The sequence below is a fragment of the Hetaerina americana genome, unplaced genomic scaffold (assembly GCF_022747635.1).
Source record: "Hetaerina americana unplaced genomic scaffold, ioHetAmer1.1.p SCAF_10, whole genome shotgun sequence".
NCBI classification, from domain to species: domain Eukaryota; kingdom Metazoa; phylum Arthropoda; class Insecta; order Odonata; family Calopterygidae; genus Hetaerina; species Hetaerina americana.
In genome coordinates this window covers 39,128,890-39,156,638 of record NW_027286070.1, presented here as the reverse complement: position 1 = coordinate 39,156,638, position 27,749 = coordinate 39,128,890, and the positions used below count along the sequence as shown (strand labels likewise).

At 39.1% G+C, this 27,749-nt stretch overlaps 1 protein-coding gene across 1 annotated transcript in view; it reads left to right on the top strand.

The window, feature by feature from the left end:
- The window catches only part of LOC139700310 (sperm-associated antigen 6-like), a 156,808-nt gene extending 134,562 nt beyond the window's left edge, over window positions 1-22,246 (top strand). Inside the window, exons 9-10 of the mRNA XM_071598950.1 lie at window positions 20,076-20,221; window positions 21,739-22,246. Coding sequence (XP_071455051.1) covers window positions 20,076-20,221; window positions 21,739-22,246 — 654 coding nt within the window. The remainder of the gene's footprint in view (window positions 1-20,075; window positions 20,222-21,738) is intronic.
- The last annotated feature ends 5,503 nt before the right edge of the window (window positions 22,247-27,749 follow it).

Below are 27,749 nucleotides of genomic sequence, written 5' to 3'. Positions count from 1 at the left end.
GAGCATGGCAGAAATTGAACCCAAGTCCTAAAATCATTCCCTGCGTAGCGACTAGAGAAGAAATTTTGCATCTCTCATATTGAGAGAATTGAAAACAGTCCAAAAATTGTCCAAGAGTTAATAATAAAATTTCAACCGAAATAAAAAATGCGCTTCCTCAAAAACTGAGACTTAAGATAAGAAAATGGTTGTTTTTATTCCGCATGAAAATATTGTTAGAAATTCTGCCCATATGCAGAATTACCTTGTCGTGAGCCTGCATATTGGCAAATACTCGTATTATATATTTCAAAAGTATTGATCATTGTTTACACTGATATATTCAATTGTAGTCACACGAATCTTTCCATTTGATTGGTCACTAAGGACAACTGGTCGTCTCAGAAATCAAAGACAATCTGTGGCACAGAAGGCTGATTCCTTCTTTATTATTTGTTACAGACAATTGGTCACCGTGCATATACGTACTTGATAACAAAATTCATTTAAGGATAAGATTTTATGTACTAGGATAAAATTGCTGAATCTCACACACCCCATCCTATCTAATCGTGTTTACATTTTTAGGTTTAAAATGAAGAGAGCGCTGTCCGACATAAAGTGCAACGCATTTATTACGATAACGATAATTTATTCAACGAATAAAATTGACAGCTGTATTTGAAATTTTCTTTTTTGTAACTTAATTCGTTCCACCAACAAATTTTCATTTTTTTTAAGTTAAACAATTGAAAGTCAAGGAAACAAAGGTATACTTTATATATAAACCTTATTAGAATGAGAATAATGAGAAATGATAATTTCGATCGATTCACATGCTCATGATGAAAGTGGAAAGTTTCCATTATATCGCCACAGTATCTGCTATATAATTACTCCTCGGTATAAATAGTTTTCAACCTGAATGTAACATGTCGTAAGCGCACTGGTTTACAAAACTCTCCATAATTATCCTCCATAAATATACTTTCCGTACGTAGCTCAATCGAATATGGTTTTTGGGTTCTATTCGGAAATATGATGAGGAAAACTGGGAAGTCATTCCTTATTTTATATATTTTTACTCTCAATAGAAAATTATAACTTTCGGGAAATATTCGATGGTAAAACTTTATTACGCGCTCAAAATGCAGTAGATAATTCATGAATGCACTCGAATATAATTTTAATGACTAAATGAAAACCGCCCTATTTTGGGTTGTAAATGACAAAATGAATTCTGTTCGCCCACCGCTATTAGAGGAAGGCCCGTATCCATCGTGTTACCGGCATCTTTTTCCTTTAATGAATACTTTTTGACTGTGGGGGATGATTTAATCGGGTGCGTAAGATCCTTTTATTGGTAGTTTCATAAGAAGAGCGTAAATTTGCCGTCTTAAGATAGTCTGTTAATCGCTCTATTCAATAAAATAAGCCTTTTTATCCAAATGAGGTTTCGAATGATAGTGTGCATTCTCAAAGAGTATACGCGTGCAAAACTATATAAAATATGCAAAGTTTTAAAATAAATGTTTTTGCAACGTGTTCAAAATATGTTATAGCTAAAACTCAGGAATGTGAGAAATTCACTATTTCTCACAGGCAGCTTTAAAGCCTGATAATTCCTGATCTCTTCGGGCAACCTAAGTCACCCATGCCCTTTCCTGCTTATCCTAAATACAAGGGCTCGTATCTCAACCCGGTCTTTTCCAAGACTAACAGGATTGGTGTGCCCTTATCATTACTTTCCTTCCCCTAATCTCTCTTCTACTACATCTGTCCATTGGACTACTGGACAATTTGGTCTCAATTTCGCCCAAATAAAGACCTCTATCTATCTGTCGTCTAAGTCATGGCAGAGAACATAATGCAGATTATAGAGATCCTGAACCACAAGTTCTCGAGCTCAGATCGTATTTTCATCTTCTAGTCCTTGCACATCGTGCATGACTTCAATCACGGTCAAGAATGTTTTGCAAGGAAATACTTATGCTAGCAAATGTAATATATTGAATGCGATCGCTTGAGTTAATTTTCTACTGATGAACATTAGAATGGTGATTCTGGGTGAGAGACGTGATGAAGACTATACACAGCAGAAAAGAGACATGGACCATGCCGTCGCCTTTTTACACGGCGCATAATTCTAAAATTCATAGGAAAGTAGTGTACCGTGGTAAAATTTAAAAGTTGTTAAATTTTCCCATTCATTATCTTTTTTTCGGGTCTCCCAGGAGTCTGCTGTAGTCGCGTCGGCGGTGTTCGTTTAGAGCGGCATCTCCTTTTCCGTCGTGAGAGAAACAAATCTCGTCGTTTTTCAACAAAACAAAAGTCGTCGTTTAACAAATCATTTATCCTCTAAGGATTAATGATTTGTTAAACATAAAGGAGGTTGATATTAGAGAAATAGGAGATTGGGTAGGTACGTGGGGTAAGCAGGTAAGAAATTGGTGGAGGTGAGTGAAGCGCAATCAATATGGAGGTGAATTAAAATGATAAAGTGAAAAACCATCCCCCGCCCTTTCTCCTACTACTCCACTGGCCGCTTTACGTTTTAAGACATAGATACACTCAGTATCCGAACCATCACCGATCACTTTTCATTGAATTAAGAACCATTCAGGGTGAACTTCCTCGGTGAATCTTGTCTATACGCTGGAGATCAATATTGTTGCAGTGGTCGCCGTGACGTACATGTAAGCTCCTAAACCCGGCTCAAGTCCCCTAAAAACATTAATTAAAAATATGTTTTTTACTAGCTCATTACCGATCGGTTATGCTGGAACATTCGCATTCACCAGGGTGGATACAAGACCGGCAACTACTCCAACGAAGCATCATACTTGGCCGGAATCGATACTGAATTCAAATAGGAGTAGGCCTGGGACGCAAAAGTCAATTTTCCAAATTGAACCCCATTTAAAGTTTTACTCCCGCAAGTAATCATTACTTCAAGGTGGTACGATATTTCGACGTTTCAAACGTAACTATCTACATGAATGATAAAAATTTTTAAGCTGATTGTCGGGTTTCCGAACAATGTTAATAGTAACATTATCATTGACATGGAATCGAAGGAGCACATTATTTACACTCGGGAAATGTCTTTAATTCGCACATTCACGCAGGGTTGCATATTTAATGCACAATTTATGTTTTTACGTAGAAAACGATAAGTGATTTCGACGTTTATGTATATAATTTGTGGCACGAAAGATTCCATTTGTAATGATTTTGTAATTGTAAACTCCATACTTTTTCGATACTCAAGTTAACACAAGAGCCGCGATTTTCAAGTTCGAAGATCCTGCGGCCATATTTCGCTCCATACATTTCTCGTCCTTCGACATCACACAGTCCTCCGAATCTCATCCCTCATCATCTCCTTATCCTCCCAATCCAGCGATCGAGGAGGATGAGAGGGCGGAGAAGCCGGCTCCGTTTCCTTTACCCTTCCCCCTCCTCCCAACCCACTTTCCTGATTCCTTTTCCCTCTCCTTGGTCGGGCCTTGGCAAGTATTCGCCCTCTTGAACGCCTCCCTTATCGTCTTGGGAAATCTCGCAGCCCCACGCACCCTGGGCCTCCTCTACTCCACTCCACTCCCCCACCCAGTTCCCTCTCGAGCACAAAATCCTTTCGGATCCTTCCGAAATCTCGACCGGAACAAAGACGGAGGATTGTTTTGGACCTCTTGGGCGGTTGAAATTGCGTCTCTTTGTGGCAGACATCCTTCGTGCGGGTTTGACGTGAAGCGTCCCTAATGATAGTAAATGTTTGGTTTTTGCTGATCCGGACTGCCGCAAGGGCGTCCATTGGCTCCCGAATCGGAAATTCGATGCTCTTCAGATGACAATTCCTCCCCGCTACCCACGGACTTCGGAACGGCACGACGAGAACCAGAAATCCAAAGCGTTGATCATTAGTTCGTCGAAGAATCTGATCTTCAGATTCTCCTGAGCCCGGTAGTAATCTTGGATGGTTAGCGATAGTGGTTATGTGATACTCTATAAGCTGTGACGGCAAACTATTAAAACAAAGCTCGCTTGCAGTTTTACAGTTAATAATATTTTCAACGTGTAGCTTTGACGGTTTACATGTCTTATAAATGACAAAACATTTGAGAAATTTCTTGAGAAAATGTACGATCTTGATTTTTCTTGTGTTTCTTGGCCTTGATTTTTGAGAAATCTTGATTTTTCTGTCCTTTCCTCCAACAATCATTGCTCACTTCCCTCACCCACCCACTCTCCGACCTCACCTCTCCGCCCCTACCTGAGTGTAGTATATATAGATGGATGTATGTGAGAGTTGTTACCTAAAGATGATGTTGAACGTCGGAACCCGGGTTGCATCGCAATAGATTTTCTGTGGAATCACAAAGTTACCATTTTTCATTTCCAATAAAAATCGATTCCATAAAGTTGCGCCGGAAACCATCAATTATGATAAGATGAAGTTATGCAAAACTAGATAAAACAAAAATATATAAGGATGTTAGCTGAAAGTGCGTTTCTTGTCAAAAGTAGTACTTAGTTACTTTTGTCAATGTCCTACGATTGAATCTTCAGTTCCATTTGGAATAGTTTGGTATATTTGGTAAAGAGAAACCCGTCGTCCACATCCGGTTCTCCAACAAGAGGCGTCGAAAGCACTTTAAAATCCCATCCGACAGACTACACATTCTAAAAGCAAAAATAAGATTTATTATTATATTCCATCAACATATCACTTTTTGACTGCTATCTCACGCATGGAATGAAATGGAGATTTGAGGTTATTTCCAAGTCAAATAGCACCGTAATATTAAAGGATTTCTGCATTGAGAAGCTTCAGCCTTTAGCAAAACATATAGGTACCCATTGCATGAAGTTTTGAATCGGATATTTAGTATACCTTATAAAATTGAAATAATTTCGTTATAGAAAATAAAAAAAATATTTGACAAATAAATTTAGATTTTATATTCCCTTGGGACCCCCCCATGGACCACAACCTTGGACGTGGTGGAAGGGCTTGTGCGTTCCGATGACCACTACAGCTGTGCTGGCAGGAGTAATGATGATTTCTCCTGGTAGGGTCACCCATGGCAGATAGGTCGAAGGTTAGGAGACAGAGAAAAGGGTCCACAAAGCGTCTGTTCCTCAGTGAGGCGGCTGCAAAGGCGTCTGACCCCAGTGGGGCGGTCATTGAGTGATGGTCTCGCGTTAAAAAGACTATTGAAGAAGAAAACGGGAAACCACCTCAATTATCATTCCCAAGAATATAATGATCGACAGTATCGTGAATATGAGTCCTGGCAACTACGGGGCTCGGCCCAATCGGCCATGTGTCGTGCCCGGCAGCGAGAGAGGCAAATTTTCCGCGGTTTTTATCTCACGAAACACTTGTAAAGAAAAACTGACAGCAGCAGGACAGGAGACAGAAGAAGAAGACCAAATCAGTTACAATAGGAACTTGGTATGTTAGAAGAATGCGAGGACAGAAAAATTAGAGAATATTAGGCGAGAGATGGAAAGAATAAATTAAGATATTTTAGTTTTATGCAAGTTGAGATGGAAGGATAGCGGGGATTACTGAAGTTATAGTTATAGAATAATATAAAGCGACGGAAACGAGAGCCAACGAGGGTTTGCCATAATATTGAATAAAAAGATAGGAAGAAGCGTAGTCAACATAACAAGCAACAGATAGAATATTACTAGTAGAGCTAAAAGTAGAACCGACGAACTTGGTCATTGTTCAGGCATACATGCCACCGAGCAGTCATAAGTAGGAAGAAGTCGATGACATATGTACGATCAGTTAGAGGACATAATCGCGTTTGCTCATGCAGGGAAACATTTTATACTGAGGGGATTGAAATGCGATGGTAGGCGAAGGAAGAGATGTTGATCTCTTCCTTCGCCTAAGAGGTAGGGGACTACGGTTTAGGTACCAGGAATGACCGCAGGGAGAAAAGAATTGAATTCTGCAGGAGACAGGGGTTAGTCATCACTAACACTTGGTTTAGACATCACAAAAGGTGCAGCTATACATGGAAAATGCCAGGTGACTCAGATAGGTATCACTTAGATTGTATTCTGGCTAGCCACAGGTTTAGGAACAGTGTGGTCAAAGCGCACAGCTTGCTGGAAGCGGATGCAAACTCTGACCACAGTTTAGTTGTTATGAATTGTAGCGCCCGTTTCAAAGAGATACGGCAGGGGCGGCTGGTAAGGAAATGTAATGTAGAAGCATTAAATGGAGTGACAAGGAAGGAGTATCTGCAAGCTGTAGCCAAAATCATCGCTGAGAGTAAAGATCCGAGTACTATCGAGGAAAAATGGGAATTAATCAAAAAAGGAATATCGAAAGCCGCGAAAGAAACTATGGCAACCGTAAATGGGAAAAGGGCAAGGAAACCATGGATCACGGATGAGATGATTACAAAGATAAGTGAGGAAAATGGGAGAGTGTAAAGACAGAGCTTGGCAAAAGGAAGTATAAAGAGTTATACAATAGATTAAGACGGGCAACAAATAAATCAAAAGAAGTAAAGAAGACGCACTGCAAAGATATGGAATGTTTGCAGAGGAAGTGTGAAATTGGTGCGCTATACAGCAAGTTTTATCACTATCAGGAAGTAAGATTGGAAGATCTGTGCTAACATAATAGTTAGAGATAAGTCGAGTAAGATAATTGTTGACACAGAAAAGATCCAAGAGAGATGGTAGGAATATATAGAATAATTGTATAGTAAAGAACGTAGGTCAAAAAGGTTAGACATACAGGAAGTAGCTGTAGAAAGAGAATATGACGTAGAGGAAGATAACTTAGGTCCAGGCATACTCGACGATGAAATAGAAAGGACATTAAGGGAGATTTAATAAAATAAAGATGAGGGAGTGAACAACATTCCAGCGGAAATACTGAAAGTTTTAGGAAAATGTAGTTTGGAAGAGACTATATGGACTAATTCGTAGCATCTATGAGGAAGGAATCTGACCAGAAGACTTTGAGAGATGAGTGTTAGTTCCTATTCCGAAAGAGGCAAAGGCTACATCATATAAGAACTATAGAAAAATAAGTTTGATTTACTATGCAACTAGAGTGGTTCTTAGAATCGTCAACAAAAGTATGGAAAGCAAGGCAAATGATTGCTTAGAGGATGAACAGTTTGGGTTAAAAAAGGGGAGAGGCACGCGTGATGCCATTGCAGTTATGAGATCACGAATCGAGAGGAATATAGAATATAATCAGGACGTATTTGCCTGTTTCAAAGATTGCGAGAAGGCGTTTGATGGAGTGAATTAGGAAAAACGAATGAGAGCATTGCAGAAAATATAAATAGAATATAGGGATAGGAGACTAATCCGCAACCTGTACATGTCTCACACTGCGCAGGTGGAACGGAGAGTCCGGGTGGGTAGTGTTAGAAAGGATTACCACAGGGTTGTCCATTATCACCTGTACTCTTCGATGTACAAGAATATTTGTACTTGCTTGTATTTTTGAAGAAAATGATTGAAGAGGCATTGGAAGAACTGGAGGTAGGAATGAAAGTCAGTGGCGAATTCATAAAGTCAGCTAATTACGTATGCTGATGACCAAGCTTTAGTTTGCCAATCAGCCAAGGGATTGCAAGCATTGCTGAATGAATTGGAAATTCAGTGCGATAGATATGGGATGAGAATCAATATAGATAAAACAAAGGTTATGCGATTTTCCAGAAAAAAGGCTAAGCTAAACATTAAAATAGGAGGGCAAAAACTAGAGCAGGTAGAACAGTTTACGTATCTCGGAAGTGTTTTGGACCAATACGGTCGAAGTAGTAGGGACGTAAGGAGAGGAATTGCGCTATGCAAAGAGGCCTTCACAAGGCGGAGGGTGTTGATGAGAGAGACGTTGAGCAAGGATGTTAAGAAAAGACTCGTCAAAACTGTGATTTAGAGTGTACCTATGTCTGGCGCGGAAACGTGATCACTGAAGCATGATGACAGGAGTAGATAGAAGGCTTTTGCAATGTGAGTGTGGAGAAGAACGGAGAAGGTGAAATGGACCGAAAGGTAAACATATGAGGAAGTGCTAGGTATGGTATGCGAGGGGAGGGGTTTATTGGGATAAATCATAAGGAAGCAGAAAAATGGATGAAGGGTGTATTGATCGGCAGTGGGATGTTCAAGACTGTAATAGAGGGGAGAATGTTGGGCAAACGAGGAAAGCGCAGGAACAGCATAGGGATGTTGGACGGGTTTAATGGAGGAAGGAAGTATTCAGAGATGACGAGGGATATGATGTAGAGTAGGTTGCTGGATTGTGTTTTGTTAGGAGTCAAAAAATATTTATTTGGTAGTTGGGTCCATCCAAAAGCCTACCTTAACCGGTAGATTACTTAATAATAATTATTCTGTAGGAAATTTCTGCTAATATGGGAACAAATATATTTTCCAATAAGTGGCCTCCTGTATTATGGGGAAAATACTTGCACTGAAAATGTTTACTGAGTGGGGAATTTATTGTAGGAATACATTCTTAGCCCAAATTTTACATTTTATCCTTATTTGGTCAAAATATGGGAGTGCTTGGGAAACCCGGATAAATTCTTTGTTTTATTAGTGGCTAAAATTTTCATTAGTGATTAACTATGAACTGGACGTAAAATATACACAAAAATAACTTGAAAACGTAATTAGGTAACCAGAATTATTTGTTTATCTTTATTTTTACTAATTTGCAATTTTCAATTATGTTTACAGCAATGTTTCAGTCTCGATGGACGTTTCAGTCTCGAACGTTTTTGCTATCCTATAATTTACCTACTCAACCTTTATACAGTATTACCTACTCACGTTTCTTACTAAATTTGAACTAATATTAAAAGGCATTATTCAAATAATATTCAGCTCCCCCTTCATCAAAAAATAGAATGCAATATTATTGTTTGACGTTCTGCTGAATTACGGTCATTTTGAAAGTACATTCGCATTGGCCTCATGGAAAAGCATTATAGCAAGCTTGATTTAAAAAAGTATATTGAATAACACTTAAAGTAAAAGAATCAATTGGAATTAAATTTTTTATATTTTACCTGTAAAAGGTGATGTGGAATTGTATACTTATCGAAGCTCAATTTTAATTCTTAATTATGAAAAGTCAGAATTATGTAGTGAGGGACACAGGACTGAATCGCATTGACGCGTCTTGGCGTATATATTTTTCAATTATGACTCATGTATCAATTTTCATTTATATTATTACCAAATGGAACAAGTGGGGTTTGGTGTGATGGATTCTTAGTATGCGGTAAAGATAAAATTGGATTGCCGGGAATTTAAGAAGTGATGAGTGTCAGAGAGTAGCAAACAACTGAGGACTGTTTTATATCAACTTACCATCACATAAAATAGAAATGTATATTATGTAATTGAGAAGAGATTTCTCTTTGACATTCCTCCAATAAAAGAAGAATTAGTTGATAAGTTTGTCTCACTACCTAGCATTAGAGATGTTTTATACTTTGCTTGAATAATAAGGAAGTGGCACGTACTTTATAAAGCAGAATCGATTGAATTTGGTGCATGAAAACTTCTAGATAATATCTATAAAATTTTCTTATTGATTTACGGAGAAAAAAAGCATTTCACCTTTCGATTAGATTGATACGGGTATGAACACATGAACAACAATGCGTGGTTTATTGTCACTCCTGTCGCGGTTTTAGTTGAAATTTTTAAATCTCATATATTGGTAAATTTTCTTGCATTCTTTCTGTGGAAATTTGTTCTCTGACATTGGATTGAAATGCATTAGTATTAGATTTGGCCTGATTAAAATGTTCCTTTTTCAATATTATTTGTATGAATCACTCATATGAGGAAATTAACCTTCATTTTCATACAAATCTTCGACCTGTTAGGAAATTGAATCTGAATTCGATGCTTCACGGGTCTATCATTTTATCGCACAACTTTAGTTTTGCTCCTGTTGTGTATCATCTTCTGTTGAAAATTTCAATAATTATCGACTTTTGAAAAATATTAAATTTTAAAAGCTTTTATTAATAGAATTAACCAATTTATAAAATTTATTAGTGTGGAATTTGGCCGGTAGATTTCGTTAGGCTAGATTCAGTTACCATTCCAAAAGAAAAGGAAATGCAATCGTATGTGAGGTCTATAGAACGATTAGTTTGACTTTGCACGCAGTTAATGTGGTATTTAAGATGGTAATTTCGAGGATAGATAGAAGGGAAAGAGGTTACCTAAGGGATAATTAGGTTGCATTCAGCAGGGGGAGAGGTACTGATAGAAGGAAATATCGAGAAAAATCAAGATTTATTTGTAGAAGGTTATATGAGAGTATTGGTAGAAATAATGAGCGTATTAAAAAAAATATTGGATTATATTGGAGATAAGGACTTATCCGCAAGCTGTACATGTCTCAGACCGATCAGATGCGAATAGTGGGTGGAGAGTCGGGATGGGCAGTGTTAGGAAGAAGGGTTGGACAGGAGTGTCCACTATCACCTGGGATTTTCTACTTATATGCGAAGGAAATGCTATAAAAGGCATGGGAAAAATTGTAGATATAAATGAGAGTCATTAGCAAATTCATAGTATCCCTTAGGTTTTTTCAACGATCAAGCCTTATTTAGCCAGTCAGGCAAGGGATAGCAAGCATTTCTGAGTGCATTGGAAAATTGGAAAATCAGGGGGATATTATTGGGATGAAGAAAATAATATAAATAAAACAAAGGTTAGGCGGTATTCCAGAAAGATAAAGGCTAAGTTAAGTGTCAAAATAGGAGGACAAAAACTAGAGCAGGTAGAACAGTTTACGTATGTCGAAAGTGTATTGGATAAAACGGTCAAAGTAGCAGGGATATAAGGAGAAGGCAAAGAAGCTTTTCAAGGAATTCATAAAATCAGCCAGGTATGCTGATGGCAAAGCTTTAGTTTGTCAGTCAACCAAAGGATTGCAAGCTTTGCTGAGTGGATTAGAAATTCAGTGTGTTATGTATGGGATGAGAATAAATGTAAATAAAACAAAGGTAATGCGGTTTTCAAGAAAGAGAAAGGCTAAGTTAAATGTTGAAATGGGAGTGTAAAAAATATAGTAGGTGGAACAGTTTAAGTATCTCGGAAGTGTCGTGAAGTGTCCTATATTATTATTATATACCAATCCTTAGCAAATAAAATTATTATTATTAAGTGTCTTGGATCGAAATGGTGAAAGTAGCGGGGAAATAAGGAGAAGAATTGAGTAGGAAAAGCTTTCACAAGGAGGAGGGAATTGATGACTAGGGGTTGAGTAAGGGTGTTTGCATAAGGCTCCGTAAAGCTTTGATATGGAGCGTGGTTATGTATGGTGCAGAAACATGATCATTGAAGTAGAATGATGGGTGTATATTGGAGGCTTTTGAGATGTGGATGAAAAAGTTGAAGTGGACAGATGAGAAAACAAATGAAGAAGTACTAGGCATGGTAGAGAAGGAGAGAGAATGTTGGGAGAGGTCCAAAGGAGGTAAAAAAGATGGGCGCAGAGATTGATGATGATTTGATTGGCGGTGAAATGTTGAAGACTTGGATAGAGGAGAGAACCTAAGGAGTTACAGAGACGGAGCTAAGAATGACAATTAAATACTTGAACCCGAAAAAAGCCCCGGGTATTGATGACATTTCAAACAGGCATTTAAAGAACGCGCCACTGCCGGCCGTTCGTCATTTGCTGGGCTTATTTAATAACTGTCTTTCCTCTTGCTATTTTCCCGATTCCTGGAAAATAGCAAAACTTTGCCTGCTTGCCAAACCAGGCAAAGACCCGACAATTCCTCTTAACCGCAGACCTATATCTTTACTTTCCTCTATCTCTAAACTGTTTGAAATGATTTTGAAAGCCCGTCTAGACCTCTTCCTACGGACCAATGACGTAATACGACCGGAACAAATGGGATTCCGGGAAGGACATTCCACCTCCCTGCAAATACTCAGACTAGCAGAGTATATCAGCCACGGCATGCAGAACAACCAACACATTGCAGTGTTGTTCTTGGATGTGGCCAAGGCATTCGACCAAGTCTGGCATGATGGATTGATACTTAAATTAATTAAAATCGGGGTTCCAATACATCTCATCAAGATGTTCCATAGTTTTCTCGCTTCACGAGCTATACATGTCGCCGAAAACGGAGCTCTGTCAACCGGGAAACAGATAAATTGTGGCGTCCCGCAGGGCGCCATATTATCTCCTACTCTCTTCAACTGCTATGTCAACGATCTTCCTTCTTCTCCACAAACTCAAACTTTCATGTTCGCCGACGATACTGCTATCGCGGCAAGATCTTGGAGCGGCACGTGTGCCTTCCGAAAGATACAAAACCACCTCTCTTTACTTGAAAAGTGGACCGTCGACTCGAAAGTAACAATTAATGCTGAGAAAAGTGTTGTTGTCGACTTTCGGAGGAGACGAAGCTATTTCCCAAAAAAACCTCTAACCTTTCAATCCGTGCGTATTCCGACGAAATCCTCACACAAATTCTTAGGGATACATTTCGATTACAGACTGACATGGGCCACGCACGTACAGCATGCCTTAGAAATAGCAAGGGGCACTAGATCACTCCTATCCCCACTCTTGTGTACCAAATCGCGCCTCACGCACCGGGCAAAGATTAGACTTTACCTTACATATGTTCGCCCCAGGATGCTGTACGGTTGCGAAATTTTCGGAAACGCGACAAAAACAGACAGAAATCGCTTAGAAACATTCCAGAATAAAACACTTCGCTACCTCACAAACCAGAGTAAACTCGTACCAATACACGAGATCAGAAACGCACACAAAATACCTAAAGTACACGACTTCATTCGAGCGCAAGCTGAACGACTCGAGAGGTCCCTTCCGCGTAACACGCTTACAAAAAACATATGGGATTACTCCCTACATAGAAAACGCCGTCCGAGCTACAGACTTCCAAAAGAAATCATATTTCGGTAACAAAACCGAATTCTTTCCTATGACTTTTACTTCTTATTTTTATATTTTAAGTATTACAATACTTGTTAGTATTTAATCAAATAATAATTATAATTAAAATTATAATTTCTTTGCCAGATGGCCCAGGCTCGAATCAATGTTACGGGCTTGTCGGGCAACCAAATGCCTATCGGAGAGGAAAAAAAAACAGGAAAAAAAATTATTAATAACATAAAAAAAAGAAAGAAAAAAACCAATTAAAAAAACAAAAAAAAAGACTGAAAAAAAAAATATATATATATATTAATACATAAATATAAATTGTATATGCAAAACAAAAAAAAAAAGTTGTTTGTAGACCAGATTTATAGTAATATGTTTAATTTTAAAATATTTAGGATTAGTTAACGTCGTGTTGACGTGATAATGGGCAACATGTTCCAGCCCTTAAGTTAAGGTAATTTAATTTAGTTTCTCTTCTTAATTTACGGCCAATTGCCAACCCACTAGTGGTCTTTCTTTCAACTTCTTCACTAACACTGGAAAGGTACACGTTCGTCACTTACACTTTCGTTTGTTATTATATCCCATGTGAAATTGTACAACCACTACAGCTGAAGGGGTGGACGATGTCGCACCGAAGCAGTTTTACAAGATAGGGCAAACGCCCAGACAAAATGGGGTTCTGGTCTGGTGGTCAAACAAGGAGTAGAAATAGGATTGGTATTTTGGATGAAATGCAGGGAGATAAAAAGTATGCAGCATTGAAGAAGGGTATATTTTAGTGTAGTGCCGGGTTGTGTCTTGTTGGTGAGGCCTGTAAATGTTGGGGTGTTAAGTTTTTATCCATCCCAAATCTACAATAAACTGTAGACAACTAAATAATAAAGAATTTTATTCATAGCTTTATATTTATAAAATAAATTTCTAAAAATATTTTAATGTTCCCGTGAAGGATACACAAAGAACGACCCCGGGCCTAAACATAATAATATAGTAATAACATGATATTTACGTTCTATTACAAAAGTCCTGATTTTATTTTATCATAGAGCATTTCAAAATAAATCTCAGGAATAATTTCCTTTGCTCCACTTGATGAGGAAGATTTTCTGCTTGAATTATAGATCAAAAAGCGCTGTTTTGCTGACAGTATTCTTGGTGCTGAAAATAATTGTCGTTTTTTCATGCACGCACACCTGTATTGTTCACACCCGTAATTTGCATCTTTTTGATTCACTACGATATTTTGCATTATTTTTTTGCCGGTTCAAGTTTCGTTTTTTGGCCCAGAATTGGTTGCCTGACCCTATTCAGAAATTGAAAGAGTTTTTGTGTCCCCTTTCCGGAGTACACGCTTCCCAAAATGCTTCCCACCGTTCAATGCCTTTTGCTGCAGCACCTGCCTAGGGAAGGAGAATCCACACCCGACCGCTTGGCACGGAAGCGACCGCCGCGAGTGGTGCTGGGCGCTCTTTGATGTCGTGTCGCTATATACGCTCACGACAGTGTCGCTGCGTTCAAAGAAATTATCGTTTGAGGGTAGACCCATCAGTCGGGGGGCGGCGTACGACAGCCGCCGCCGGCGCCCGCATCTGGGTGGCTGGAAAGGGGAGGTTGAAATGAGAAAAACGTGGTGTGTGCTATGGCTTCCCGCCTTCTCCGCACTCTCTTCCGCTCCTTTATCCCCTTTCTCCACCTTCTCGCCCTCACCTCCTCTTAAACACTCTTCTGATAATAATATTATTATGTCCTCATAATCAATACAAACATGGAGAACGCTTTTCAAAAGAACAGCGTGAAGAAAACTTTACTTTCCACCTTATGAAACACGTTAATCCAACCCAGTGCGCGTGGAACTCATACTTAGTATTATATAGTGGTACCATGGTTGTGTATTATGTGAATTAAAACATGGCGTTTTGATGTAAGCTAAATATCGCAAACTCTAAGATGCATCGCTATTTAAATGTAAATAGAAAACGGAGTGCTTCGTATTGTATAACAACAGTGCCTCCGCATCACAAATCTCAAATGCTTTGCACCATCTTATTCCTATGGCGCACCACAATGTCACACTTAATTCGAAACTTCATGTACCGCTTTATGGCATGGCATCTCCCAGTGGTATCTAGTAAGCGCTGCGATAGAGACATCTCAACATATGCTTCAGAGGCGGAGTGAAGAATGAGCAGATTAGGTAGTCAACAAATGTACCAAAATGGATATTTTATCTCATTCCTGATTTTTTGTTGAATATCAACAACCAATGTTGTATGATTTCAAGAGCTTCTCCATAGCAAAAGATACAAGAAACGAGTATTCCCTACGTCCCGAGGGCGCCTTGCGATCCAGGTTATACTCCACCGGAGTCACTTAAGCGAGGGTTCGAGTCGAGTATACGCAATGTTCTTATTATATATATGGGAAGGGTTAAAATTTATGGAATCCACGATAACATCCCGGCATGTAACTTCGGGGCTTCAGTGATTTTGGTGGCTGGTGCCAATTCCCTACCTACTATTTGTTCGTCGGGTATTTCAAATCATTAATCGATACAGCTATCCAACATTCTAATGAAGCGAGGGATAGCGCCCTCCTGCTACGGTGACCATACTAGTTACTCTTCGGGTAAATTAAATTGGCTTCTATCAGGAAATCGCTTCACCGAACAATCTAATCCAGAGGTGGGACTCGAACTTACGAGTTGAGCAGCTCGCCGCCTACTTGAATTTTGGCGTGTAATTCTGTATTCACGAAATGCTAATAGATAATTAATTATTATCAAATATAAATACTACACTCTCACTTAATCTTAAATTTAATTACCAACAAAGTTATTATTAAATATCACATGGACATAATCATATAAAACCAAACCATTTAAATGTCAGCACTATTTCGATAATTATTCAATTATCAAAAATACACATGATAAAAATTGATATTGTGGATACCTGAGTAAAATATGCACTTGCTGAAAGAATTTTTAAAGTTAACGGTAAAAGTATTAATGTTCTAGTAATCTTCAAAATTAATGGGTTGGGTATTTGCAAATCATTAATCGATACAACTATCAGCATTCAATTAAAGCAAGGGATAGGGCCCTCCTGCTACGGTGACCATTACTAGTTATTCTTTGCGTAAATTATATTATTACGCACCGAGCCTCTGCCTTTAGAGGTCGAACCACCATCTCGAGCCCCATGAACACTTGAAAGGAATCACACACAGCCCACGAGTGGATTCAGGTGAAATGATTTTATGCAGAGATAATAAGAGACGACAAAAATTTGTTTGAAAGACCACTTTTGATTGTCTGACAATTAAAACAACAGGATGTGCATATTTTAATTTTAATACTTGGAGGTGGGTAATATACGAGTATAATTAAAAAAATAATCCATATTATACATTTTAAATCCATGTATAGCTATTCTGTGATATGTTCTCTTTGGTGCTGCGTTAAATTATATCTGTAACGGGATTGATAATCCTTTCCCCGTAAACATACGAGTATTACGAGATATTTAAGAACCTATTTCATAAAACAATAAAGAGAAATCCCGGGAATGATTGAGTCTGCCCGACATTTTTGTAGCAACCCGTCGGACAGGAAATTCATGCTCCAGGCTTGTGTATGCCTTCACTGAGATTTCATCATTGCTCGTGTTACATTTGTGAGTAGTGGTTTATCTCGTTTGACTCTAAAGTTTGCCAAGATCTCCCTCGAGTAAGCGTCCAACTATACAAATAGTGATACGACATATAGATGAACTTGTTTTCCAATATCATTATCACGATTTCACCAGAATAAATGACGTGATTTACTGTTAACTTTCCTAAAATACGTCTGGAACATCCTCAACACGGCTATACGATGGTGTAGCTTGGCAACCATACGGAATCCCGACCTTGGCGGGAATCTGGTTTATGTCACCTCGTTCTGACAACACGCGGATACGAAAAACAGTATTGGACATTTACATTTCATCTCTCTCTTTTCCTACAAAGATTTATCGGGACATTCTGGAGCCGTGAATCTTGCTAAGGGTGAAGGCACCGAGCAGACTTTTTCCCTCCAAAGGAGGGGATAGTGATTTGCCTTGATACTGAAAATAAACTTGCTACAATGTAATTACTAATGAAAAAAGTGCACTAATAAACACAGTATTTTAGCTTCGGACTCTTTACTTTTAATTGGAGGAGTGTTACTAGAGAAAATATCGATGTACAGATATTAAACATTTTAAGGGTTAATTTTTCCCTCTAATTTAATTATTCTCCATGATTTCTTGTTGCATTACTATCACATAAAGATTGAACTGGCAGCTGCCCTGGTGGACCAAAACTTCCCCGTCGATATAATTTCTGCCGTTGCGATTATAAAGTAGAGGTTTTGTATCTTGCGGTGAATATTATTCTATTAGAACGCTTCTTGGCATGGATTTTGAATTAATCACCTCGTTGAATTTTCCTTTCAAGGTAGAAATAATAATAAGAAATGTATTCCCTCCAGTGAAATTGTAAGTGTTATTCCCTCTAATGAAACAGCCCAAGTATTTAAAGTTGGCTTTAACCTCGCGGACAGTGGCGCGTCGCCCACGACTACGAATGCCTGTGACATTGTATGTACGGTATTTCGTCACAACATCTTGTTCCTTTAAAAGCCCCAAAATTTCAGAGTTTAAGAGGACGCCTCGATAGCTAAAGTGGCTAAAGCACTCAACCGGATATTGAGGGATCTGGGTTCGAATCCCAGTCAAAGCGAATGATTCTTACACACTGAAATTGTTGCAATGATGGTTCACGCTTAATGAATCAGTATCGCAGATTAATTACCAGAGAAAAAATTCTTCATTGACCTCTACTCACAAGCAAAGTTTGAGTGTATCCGTAGGGCCCTAACACCTGTACCACTGCAAAAACAGGCGGAGTGGATAAGATTAAAATGAAGACGGAAGTAGTGTGCAAGGGAGGTGGGTGATAACATTTCGCGCGACTATGTGAAGGAATAGAAGGGGCCAACTCCAAAGAAGTATCGTGATTGCCAACAGGATGCCTTTTCCGGATTTTGTAACCTTTCCTTCTCTTTGGGTATGTTTCCGGCCTATTTATTTACATTAAATGACTGAAATAATAAAAATATCATAATTGTCATTATTGGGTGTGATGGCGTACTGGGTAAAACGTTAAACTACTGACTGGAGAGCCCGGGTTCAAATCTGGCACCCCCCAGATTTACCCCAATGTGTGTCATTTTTTGGCAAACCAGATCTTTCTGGCAACTATAGGTCCACTCAGGACCACTCAGTTAGGCACTCAGGAAAAGGAACTGGGCTCCGGACCCTAATGAGCGCATATCTTATAATATAAGCCTTACGGTTGATTTGAGCAGAGCTTTACCTTACCCATCAAATCAACCTTGTAGTTGAAGACTTTTCATCATCATTGTGAAGCTGCATTTGCCTTTGAGGATTTTCACCTCGGTAGCTTAATTGGCTAAAGCACTCAGCCGGGCATCGAGAGATCCGTGTTTGAATCCCGGTATAGGCGAGTTATTTTTGCTCTTAGTAATTGTTGTAGTGTAATGCACAATAGCGGATGACTCTGTTAAAGTTACTATTCCGGTATTTGCCGTAGTTTATTTGAATTCATCCGTGAATATTATACTGAATAACATGAACATGGAGCACCTGCACCATTATATTCATGGTCGGACAAGTCATTAGAATGAGCGTGATAAACCTCCTTGATTTTAAAACCTCCTTCAAGATATTCTGTTATTATTTGATCCGCACTCGAGCCGCCGATGTGAGCAGGCTTGGTTGCCATGGGCAAGGCGAGAATGTTCCAGCTCACGCCTTTCACGCCTGGCGCCCCGTTTACCACGACTCGTGGTTTACCGTGAATTACACGTCGTGATTCACTATTCAGAGATGGCAATATGAACAAACACGGTCGAGTGCCTTTTGTATTCCAGTTCTCACGTGCGTGTCACCCTCGGGTACGCAGCCCAACGTCAGGAGTAAACAGACATTCATTTGGCCGCTTCCCATCCCACCCATTCCGCCTCAGCAATTTGTCGCATGGACGTCAGTCCAAACTGCCAATCTTTCCGTGAATTTTTATTGTGATTGCTTCGCGCGTTGTGAAAGTGAGTGATGACGGTGGCAATTCCAAGTAAACACTTTTGAAATGGTATTTATTGGTCTGCTGCCCATTGACGACAGGTCTTGACGGCGCCCAACACAATTTATTTTTCAATGCAACATTTTCAGTGTAAAAATCATTCGCGATGAGAAGCTCTTCGTAAAGAAGTATAAATCAATATACTAGTGGATATTTTCTTCTACCATTGGTTTAACATTCTGGTATTTTTCCTTTCTTTATTTTAACCAAAAGGTCGATTTTTTTTATCTCACAAATACACAATAAATATCAGGGGTAGAGGCTTACGCACACATGAATAAATATATTTCACAAAACTCAATACAAATATGCGCGAATTTGGTAATTGACTCAATTTTTACTTCTCCGTTGCCGTAGCAACCCACCTCGAAATAATCGTTCACTCCCTGCTCTTTGCAAGCAATCTTAAAATTTTACGCAAAAATAAAACCAACTCTATAGCAGAATATGTTCATGTTGATTCTTTCATTAAAAATAAGTCGTAGATAAAGTTAGAAAGCTTTTGCGCGGAAGTCAGAATTAATTCGGTAAATCCGCGAATTCTTGACTTGCCTATTGCCACTCACCATCTATGTTGCCTGTTGATTAGTGATACATTTTTTCCGGCGCATATTACGCTGCAATACAACTGCAGTCACCCAAAAGTTTTCAAAAAATATTATTAATCTTTTGCTTCTCCGTAAGCGCATTTAAATTCAGCTAATGATTTTTTCTAAACACAAGGAAGGGGTCCTTTGCGTCCGAGAATTTACATGGTTAAAAAACTTGGTTCACCAGGATTCATTCTCTGGCGTCATTATATTATTGTGATCTATTAGCTTCATCGGATATCATAAAAAGTAGATGATACTGAGGCATCAGTCGACATGAACGGCATTATCCTAACGGATTTCTACGAGAATGTAATATTCCACGATCATTTCAAGCGTCCTTCTCATGTCCTTCGCAGGTTCTTCCACACGACTCAAGGGCCAGAAGACTCTTCGTCACTACAGGTGGACTAAGAAAAGTCCAGCAACTGGTCGCGGAACCAGGGACACCGCTCTACGACTATAAAACCATTATCAACCTTTGCTTCCCAGAGGAAATAGTCAAGTAAGTGAAACCGATATGAAAGTGGGTAAAACATAAGATAAAACAAAATTATTACATACCTAAATAAATAAACATAAACATGAGCACTTCATTCAATCCTAGTGAATTATTCTAAGTCAGATGTTGTGGGCATTTAATTTTTTCCAACATTGGATGCCATTTTACGTCCCGGTAGAGCATCCATAAATGAGTTAATAAGGAGATATTAAGAAGTGTTAAATAGATAGAGAATTTGGAGTAGATACATCAAGCAAATAGGTTAATGTTCACTTAGGGATAAGTCGTAGTTAAATACTTACGCTTTAGTAATGTATTTGACTGCAAAATGTTAACTGTCAAACGCCGGTCACTCTAATGCTATTGGCGATCTGAAATCAATTAATGTTTCTCAGGAGAACCGAACCCCTTCGAACGAACACCGAATAATTATAGTATTATTTGAAATTCAAAATAAGAGCCTGACAAGATCATTTCCAGACAATAGACTAGAAAGAGTGGTACTTATTAAAAAAATTACATTTCATACATCCTCGCTATTCTTTTGCCTATTTACTACCATCCATTTTTATCCCGTCAAATTAAATACTTTTTCTGGTCCCCTTTTTGTTGCCCATCATTATTTCACTTTATAAATGTGTTGCTATCCTTCTACTTCTTGGTATCCATTTCTTTCCTTCGTGTAGTAAAAATACCTATTCTCATGCTTCATCTCCTCAACACATTTGTTAACATATGCATGTTACAATCTGGTAAGTTGTACATAAAAATCTATAACTTTATTTATAAACCCCTTTGGCTTGTTTCACTTCTTTCATTAAGCTTAATTATGGTTCCAAAATTCGCCTACTTTGTATCAATATTTCAGGTACCGAACTCAATACCCCATTGCCACGCCTTCCTCTGTCGAACTCTCTCCATCCATCCTCTCCGATCCCACAGTTCAGCTCAAAAACACTCTACTTCTTGCGCCTACCTTCTTCCTCACTCACGCTCGAGGCCCGTACAAATCCTGGCTCAATTTTAATAACTCGCATCCGCCTTCCTCGAAATACGCTCCCTTTTATAGTTGTCGTCATAATATATTTGATTCGCTAATAATATTACTCACAGTCTGTTTCTCTTGACTGTTGCACTTTCCTTAATGTACTCCCCCTACCCCTAAACTCTATTTTCTGTTCATGGATATTCTCCTCGACTTAGCCTTCTTTTTTCATTTAAATTTATTTAAAACCCTTTAGCTACTCAATTATTTTTGAAGTTTTACTAGTGGGTCACTTTTACGATTTAGTGAAATGGAAATGCCTGCTACTTGTGATATCGTTGTTCTTGTGGCCTCTTTCTAAAATTTAAAGTCAATTCGTAGGACATCCGTAAATGGTCGTAAATATACTAATAAACGTTGTACCTTATATTCTAATTTGCAGGCTTCTTTGGCAGACTTATAATATCTATGAACAAATTATGTAAGAAAACTCGAAGGGCTTGTATAAATAGAAATATTAAATCTTTCCATCCAGCTACTATTCGCCTGCATACTCTGAATCATTACTTAAACGTCTTGAGGTATTTGAGCCGAACATACCTCCCGAGGTGCTGCTGGCAGACAGGCCCAGTAGTCAGGAACGGCCTCAAGGATTTTCCAGGTGTCCGTATTACCAGGAGCCTTTGGAGGATGAGAACCAACTGCCATTGCCGTATTTGATCGGAGATGGCGTGGCCGAACCGATGAGGGAGGGCATGACTGGATCTTTGCAGATGGAAGAGGTGAACGCCGATGGCCAGTGTACTGATCTGGACGACTTGAAAATGAGGAGGATGTCAAAAGAGTCTATAGGGTTCCAAAAGATATCACCAATGAGGGTCGTTAAGAGTGAAGAGGCGCCCTTCGTCGGTGCCAATCCCCGCGATAAGGCGGCGAACGCAAAGATTAGCTCACAGTCGGCTCCTGCAGTGTTGGGAATACCGTTGGTTGAGATCGGTAGGAGAACTCCTGCGTCAGACGTCGGACCTCCATCTGAAGATTAAATGGTTGAACACGGCAGGGCGGTTTATCTCGGCAGATGGCGAAAAATCTAACTTATAATTTGATGATCTAATAAAAAGTTGAATTTTCGTTTTGTAAAACGGAATATGTTCTCACTCAAGGGATTCTTACTGTTCCTTAAACAGTTCAATTCAATAAAAAATTGCTGTTATTATCATTGTTTCCCTTTTTACTAAGGTGATGTTAGAATTTTTTTGAATGCTGGATTATATTTTTAATACCTATTTACGCCAGCTGAGAACATTTTTTAACGGAGATGAACGACCAGCCAGTCGAACGCGAGAATGGGACCCCCTGGACGAACAGCCAGTGGAGCCGCGGCTCTGATTAGCTCGAAAGGTGTGTAAGTATACTCCATGCCATATCGTTTTTGGATATCCAAGTCTCTTAATTTTGCCATCGTAGTAGTAATACAGGGTCCGAGCAATAAGTATCGGGACTGGTCCCAAAAACCAAAATTTATTGCAATTATCATTACGATTACTGAATAATCTTCAAAATACATTCCTCCTACATCGATAAACTTAGTTCGGAGCGTCTGCCACTCATCAAAAGCCCGCTGGAAGTCGGTTTCCGGAATACTGTTGACAGCCTTTGTCGTCACCGCTTGAACCGCCTCGATGGAGTCAAACCGATATCCTTTGAGCTCCTTTTGAGCTGTCCTTTGAGGTAATAACGTTGTCGAGAAAATCTCCATCTTCCTGGATGCAGTCCAAAATGTCTTGCAAAATTTCCACCCGCGACAGTTTTTGTTCCTAGCTCAAGACTTTCGGCACCAGCATCGCGCACACTTTCCTCATCGCAAGATCCTCTGTTACAATGGTGTGGACGGTTCCGACTGAAATGCCGGTCTCCTCACTGACAAGGGCGATGGTTAAACGCCTGTCAGAGTCCAAAACGTTTTTCACTTTGGCCCCCTCAGCATCGGTTCGAGCGGTCGCCGGGCGTCCGACGCGGTGCTCGTCTTTATCGAGCTCCCGGCCTTCCTTAAACATTTTGTGCCACTCAAAAATCTTGTGCTGCTTAAGGCATCATCTCCAAAAGCCTGTTTAATGAGTTAAAGTGTCTTCGACGCGGATATCCCGAGTTAAACGCAAAACTTCACAGCGTAGCGTTGCTCGACGGCGCGCTCCATGCTGGCGCGACGACACCACAAAGAATCACGTCACAAAAATCCACCTCCTGTCTCAACACATGCCTGGAGGGGACTGAACTAAAGTGTGCCTGAGTGGTAGGGGACCCCTCTACCGAGCCGACCGGTCCGACCCCCATCCACCGCTCCGTTGAGGCTACAGTAAACCAGTCTTATTGTACGGACCTAGTACCATCGTAGTCGGCAGCAATTTTTGGAAGGAAAGCTTACTACAAAGTAAATGGGCATCATTTTTAAGTAATTATTGCTAAGAAATAACTGAGATATCTGGATAAAATGTATTCTTCGTATTGATTGATCCTGGTATACATAATTTTTTATATTACATTGCATTATAACTGTTCGTTTTTTTGTTTCGGGAAGCCGTAGATTGAAGTAACTCGCAGAATAGAGGAAATAGAGGTTTGCAGTGTGATTAAGTTCCTTCCTTTGGAATGTTACAGTTCCCGGTAAATCCACGATAAAGTGATAGTAGTCCATGAAAATTTTATGACAAATTTTTGTGGTGGAAAAGGAATTTTCCAACTGGCCACATTTCACTCACAGACGATCCAAGAAGTGGAAGACCATCCCTCACGGATGGTCCTGCCGCGGTGAAGATAGTTGAGGAATTCAACCAATAAGACCGAATAACAATCACCCAAACGATAATGAATGAGGCCGATCTTAGTTACAGCAGTGTGTGGAAAATTATTCACGAGGAACTGCGCAAGTCAAAGGTGTCAGCACGCTGGGTCAGAAACAAACACGGCACGAACTGCAATCATGGGGCAATCAAAGCGATATGGCTTTGAAATTGTGTCTATTCCGCCACCCCAAGCGACCTTTTTTTATTCCTAGAACTCAAAAACTATTGAGGGGTCGGATATTTGACAGCATAAATGACAATACTTTTCGACATAATCTGCTGCGTTCTACAACGAACCAACGCTGGAAGATAACCAATTAGAGAAGTCTGAATAATAATAAATAAAAGATAAGTCTTTACCTGATTATTTTTTAGTAATAACTAAAAGTTTATGGCATCCCCTCGTAGAATCGGGTGCGCCATTTACAATGCCATAGCATCCTATCGGTACGAAGAAATAATGCCCGCGTGGCGCCGCGGATGATGCTTTCTAGAAACCCCATCCTGCAGGGAACAAGGGGAAAAACTCATCCTTGCACAGAACGTATGAATTTCTTCACGTCTTGGAACATTTTCCTGGATGGTGCCTACCCTTATTAATCGTCCTCGGATTGATTTCCGTGGCCATAAACAGAGCGAGCAAGTTTCACGTGACTTTTCGTGACGTGGGTTTTGCTAGTTTCGTGAGGGAATAAAGGGGGATATAAGGGGTTAATACGCTCGCAGAATGTTTCAATATTTCAAAAAGTTACTCTTTAGTTATTAGTATTGAGGTTTATATTTTATGATATTAGGTTTAGAATATAAAATGTGTTTAATGGAGTGAATATTTATACTTGCCAATTTCTTTAATTTGCTGTTATTACATCATCAATATAGCCCATGCAAGCTACATTAGGGTTTAACGAAACATTAGGAAAACTTTTTTAAGCTAATCCGTTGAATTAATGTGAAAGGAATTTGGCTGGAAGATTTCGCCATATCAGTATTAACTCCATCTCAAAAAAATGGGAGGTAGTCATTTGAAATGATTATATGACCATAAGTTTGATTTCGCCCTTAGATAAAGTACGATAGTACTTGGGATCATGAACAAAAGATTGGAGAGGGCACATAATTACTTTGGGGAAGATTAGTTTGGGTTTAGAAAGGGGTTGGTTACGCGTGATCCTATAACAGTAATTAGATCACTGTCAAAAATCAATAGACAATACAACCAGTGTGTGAGTAGTTTACAGAGATATCCGAGTTCTGAGAATAGATTAGCTTTGGCAGATGACCTTAATGTAATGCAAAGTTGGTGTGACATTTGGCAATTCGAATAAACCTTGAAAAAGTGGGCAGTTATGAATCTGTGGAGTAGGAAGTACCTACTTCCCTCCTGAATGCCTAGGTGAAACGTATGCGGGTTGTATATGGACAAGGTAGCAAAACTTAGGAATAAATAGGATACTATTTGCGAAATTTGACGATCAAGTACGTGTAAAAGAGCAATATCATTTTTTCTTAGTTTTAGCTCATTTAGAATATACTGCCAGTGTATGTGATACTCATGAAATGGATCGATTGCCGAATTAGATCATCTGGAGCGTAGAGGAACTAGATTTGTAAAACGATGTCATGATAAAATGAGTAGCATATCAAAATTATTGGAGGAACTAGGCTGGGTATTACTCACGGAGCAAAGGTTACATAATGAGATCAAATTTGTTGCATAAATCAGAACCAAATGTCTTAAGTGATGATATTTAAAATATATTATTAGTCCCATCATACTAAAATAGGAGAGATCATGTCAATAAAATTAGGGAGATTAAGTGTAGAAAGGACAAGTTTGAAATTTCTCCCACGAATAATAAGGGATCAGAAGAACTGTGTTCGACCAGGCTAGGTACTAAAAATAATTTTCCTTTTTTCGTTCTAAGTAGCCTATTATTTCCCCATTATCTCATCTAACCTTAGTTATTTTCCTTATTACTAGCATATCCTCTCGTATGCGTGGAGTCAGTATATCTCACTTAGATACCGTAGTGCACGTAACTGTAGCAATCATCATGTATATTATTTGAATTATTTTTCACATACGTTATGGCTAAAAATTCAGAGACTCTTAATTTTGATGTTGCATGCCTGGTGTGCTGCTACCCTAGTGGTGGGTTTTATGTATGTAGGAGTAGATGCACTAGTTTGTTTCGTGGATTTTGAGGAGGCATTCATCAAAGTGAATTTGGTAGATCAGTGAATGCATTGAAGAAGATGAGTAGGCTGGAGGGATAGGTGACTTATCTGCAACATGCACGTCACAGACTGCACAGGTACATGTAGCGAATGACGACCTCGGATGGGCAGTGTTAAGCAAGGGTGGGCACTTTCACCCTTGCTTTGTAACGTACTGAATATACAGATAAAATATTAATAGAGTGGAGAAAGAATGAGAGTGAGAGGGAATGTCATTTCATTAGTTACATTTGCGGATGAATGCGCTTTAGTAAGCCAGTCAGTCAAGGGATTAAAGTTTTTCCTGAGTGCATTGCAAAATTTGGTTGGTAAGTTTGGGATGGGAGTCAATGATCAAAAACGAAGGTTCTCACCAAACAGGAAATTTAAGGTAAACTTTCAATTTAGGAGCCCTAAATTAAAGCATGTACATAGAGCAATGCGCCTTGTTTTAAATTCTGTAGAAGAAAGAACGTATTTAGGGCATTAAAAGAAGAATTGCCCTAGCTAAAGAAGATTTTATGAAAAGGAGGGCGTCGATGGGAGGCTAATGCCAGAAGTAAAGATATAAAGAAAAGACTGACGAAAAGGTTGAATATTGATCATAGTATTGTATGATGCGGAAACTTGGTCTTTGAGGCAAGAGAATAAACGTAGACTGAAGACCTTTCGAAAAATTTGCTGACTTCATGCGGAAATTTTGAATAAAAATGAAGTCATTTAAATGAACTCCTGACGTTTCCTCTTTACGATTTCTTCATGACAGTTGTCGATTCGAAGAGCAAAGAGCATTTGATGTTTTTCATCCGTATTTTCCAAATTTTATATTCCCGTGCAATATTATTTGTACCTAAATTTTCTTGAGAATAATTAGGATATTCCTAGGTCGTAAAAAATATATTTGATACAGTTCGGCACTATTATTCAGTGCTTATCCACTTCATTGCCACGGCAAGGATTGTTGGTCCTTGACATCTACACCCAAAGACAAATTCAATTGTATTACAAGTTGATGTCATCGGAAAAAATCACGACGTGGATAGAGTGAAGCAATCTTGTCACGCGCACGCTTGACGCACCGCATAGTAAACCGGAACAATGATTATGTCGGAAGACGGGATTTTAATGAGTGAGGAATAAACTAATCCAGAGGAAGTTCGAATGAATCACTGATGCCACGCCGTATTGCGTGGAGATTGAATTCCGTGTAATTTTGAATGAGAGTAGCCTTGCACAATTTTGTAGCATCTTGACACTCCGAGAAGCCCTAATGCAATCACTTCTTTGGTCATTTACCACTTTTAACATGAAGGAGTGCTTGAATTTTCTACTTCATGGGCTCGGTACATAGAAAGACATAAAATAGCTTTGGACCGCTCTTCAAAGTAACGAACTGCGTTATTCCAATCGAAGCGAACTGAGTCGCAACGAAATTTCTCTTTATCCAGAAAGGCATATGGAAAAAATGTTTTCAGTCGACAGTTTT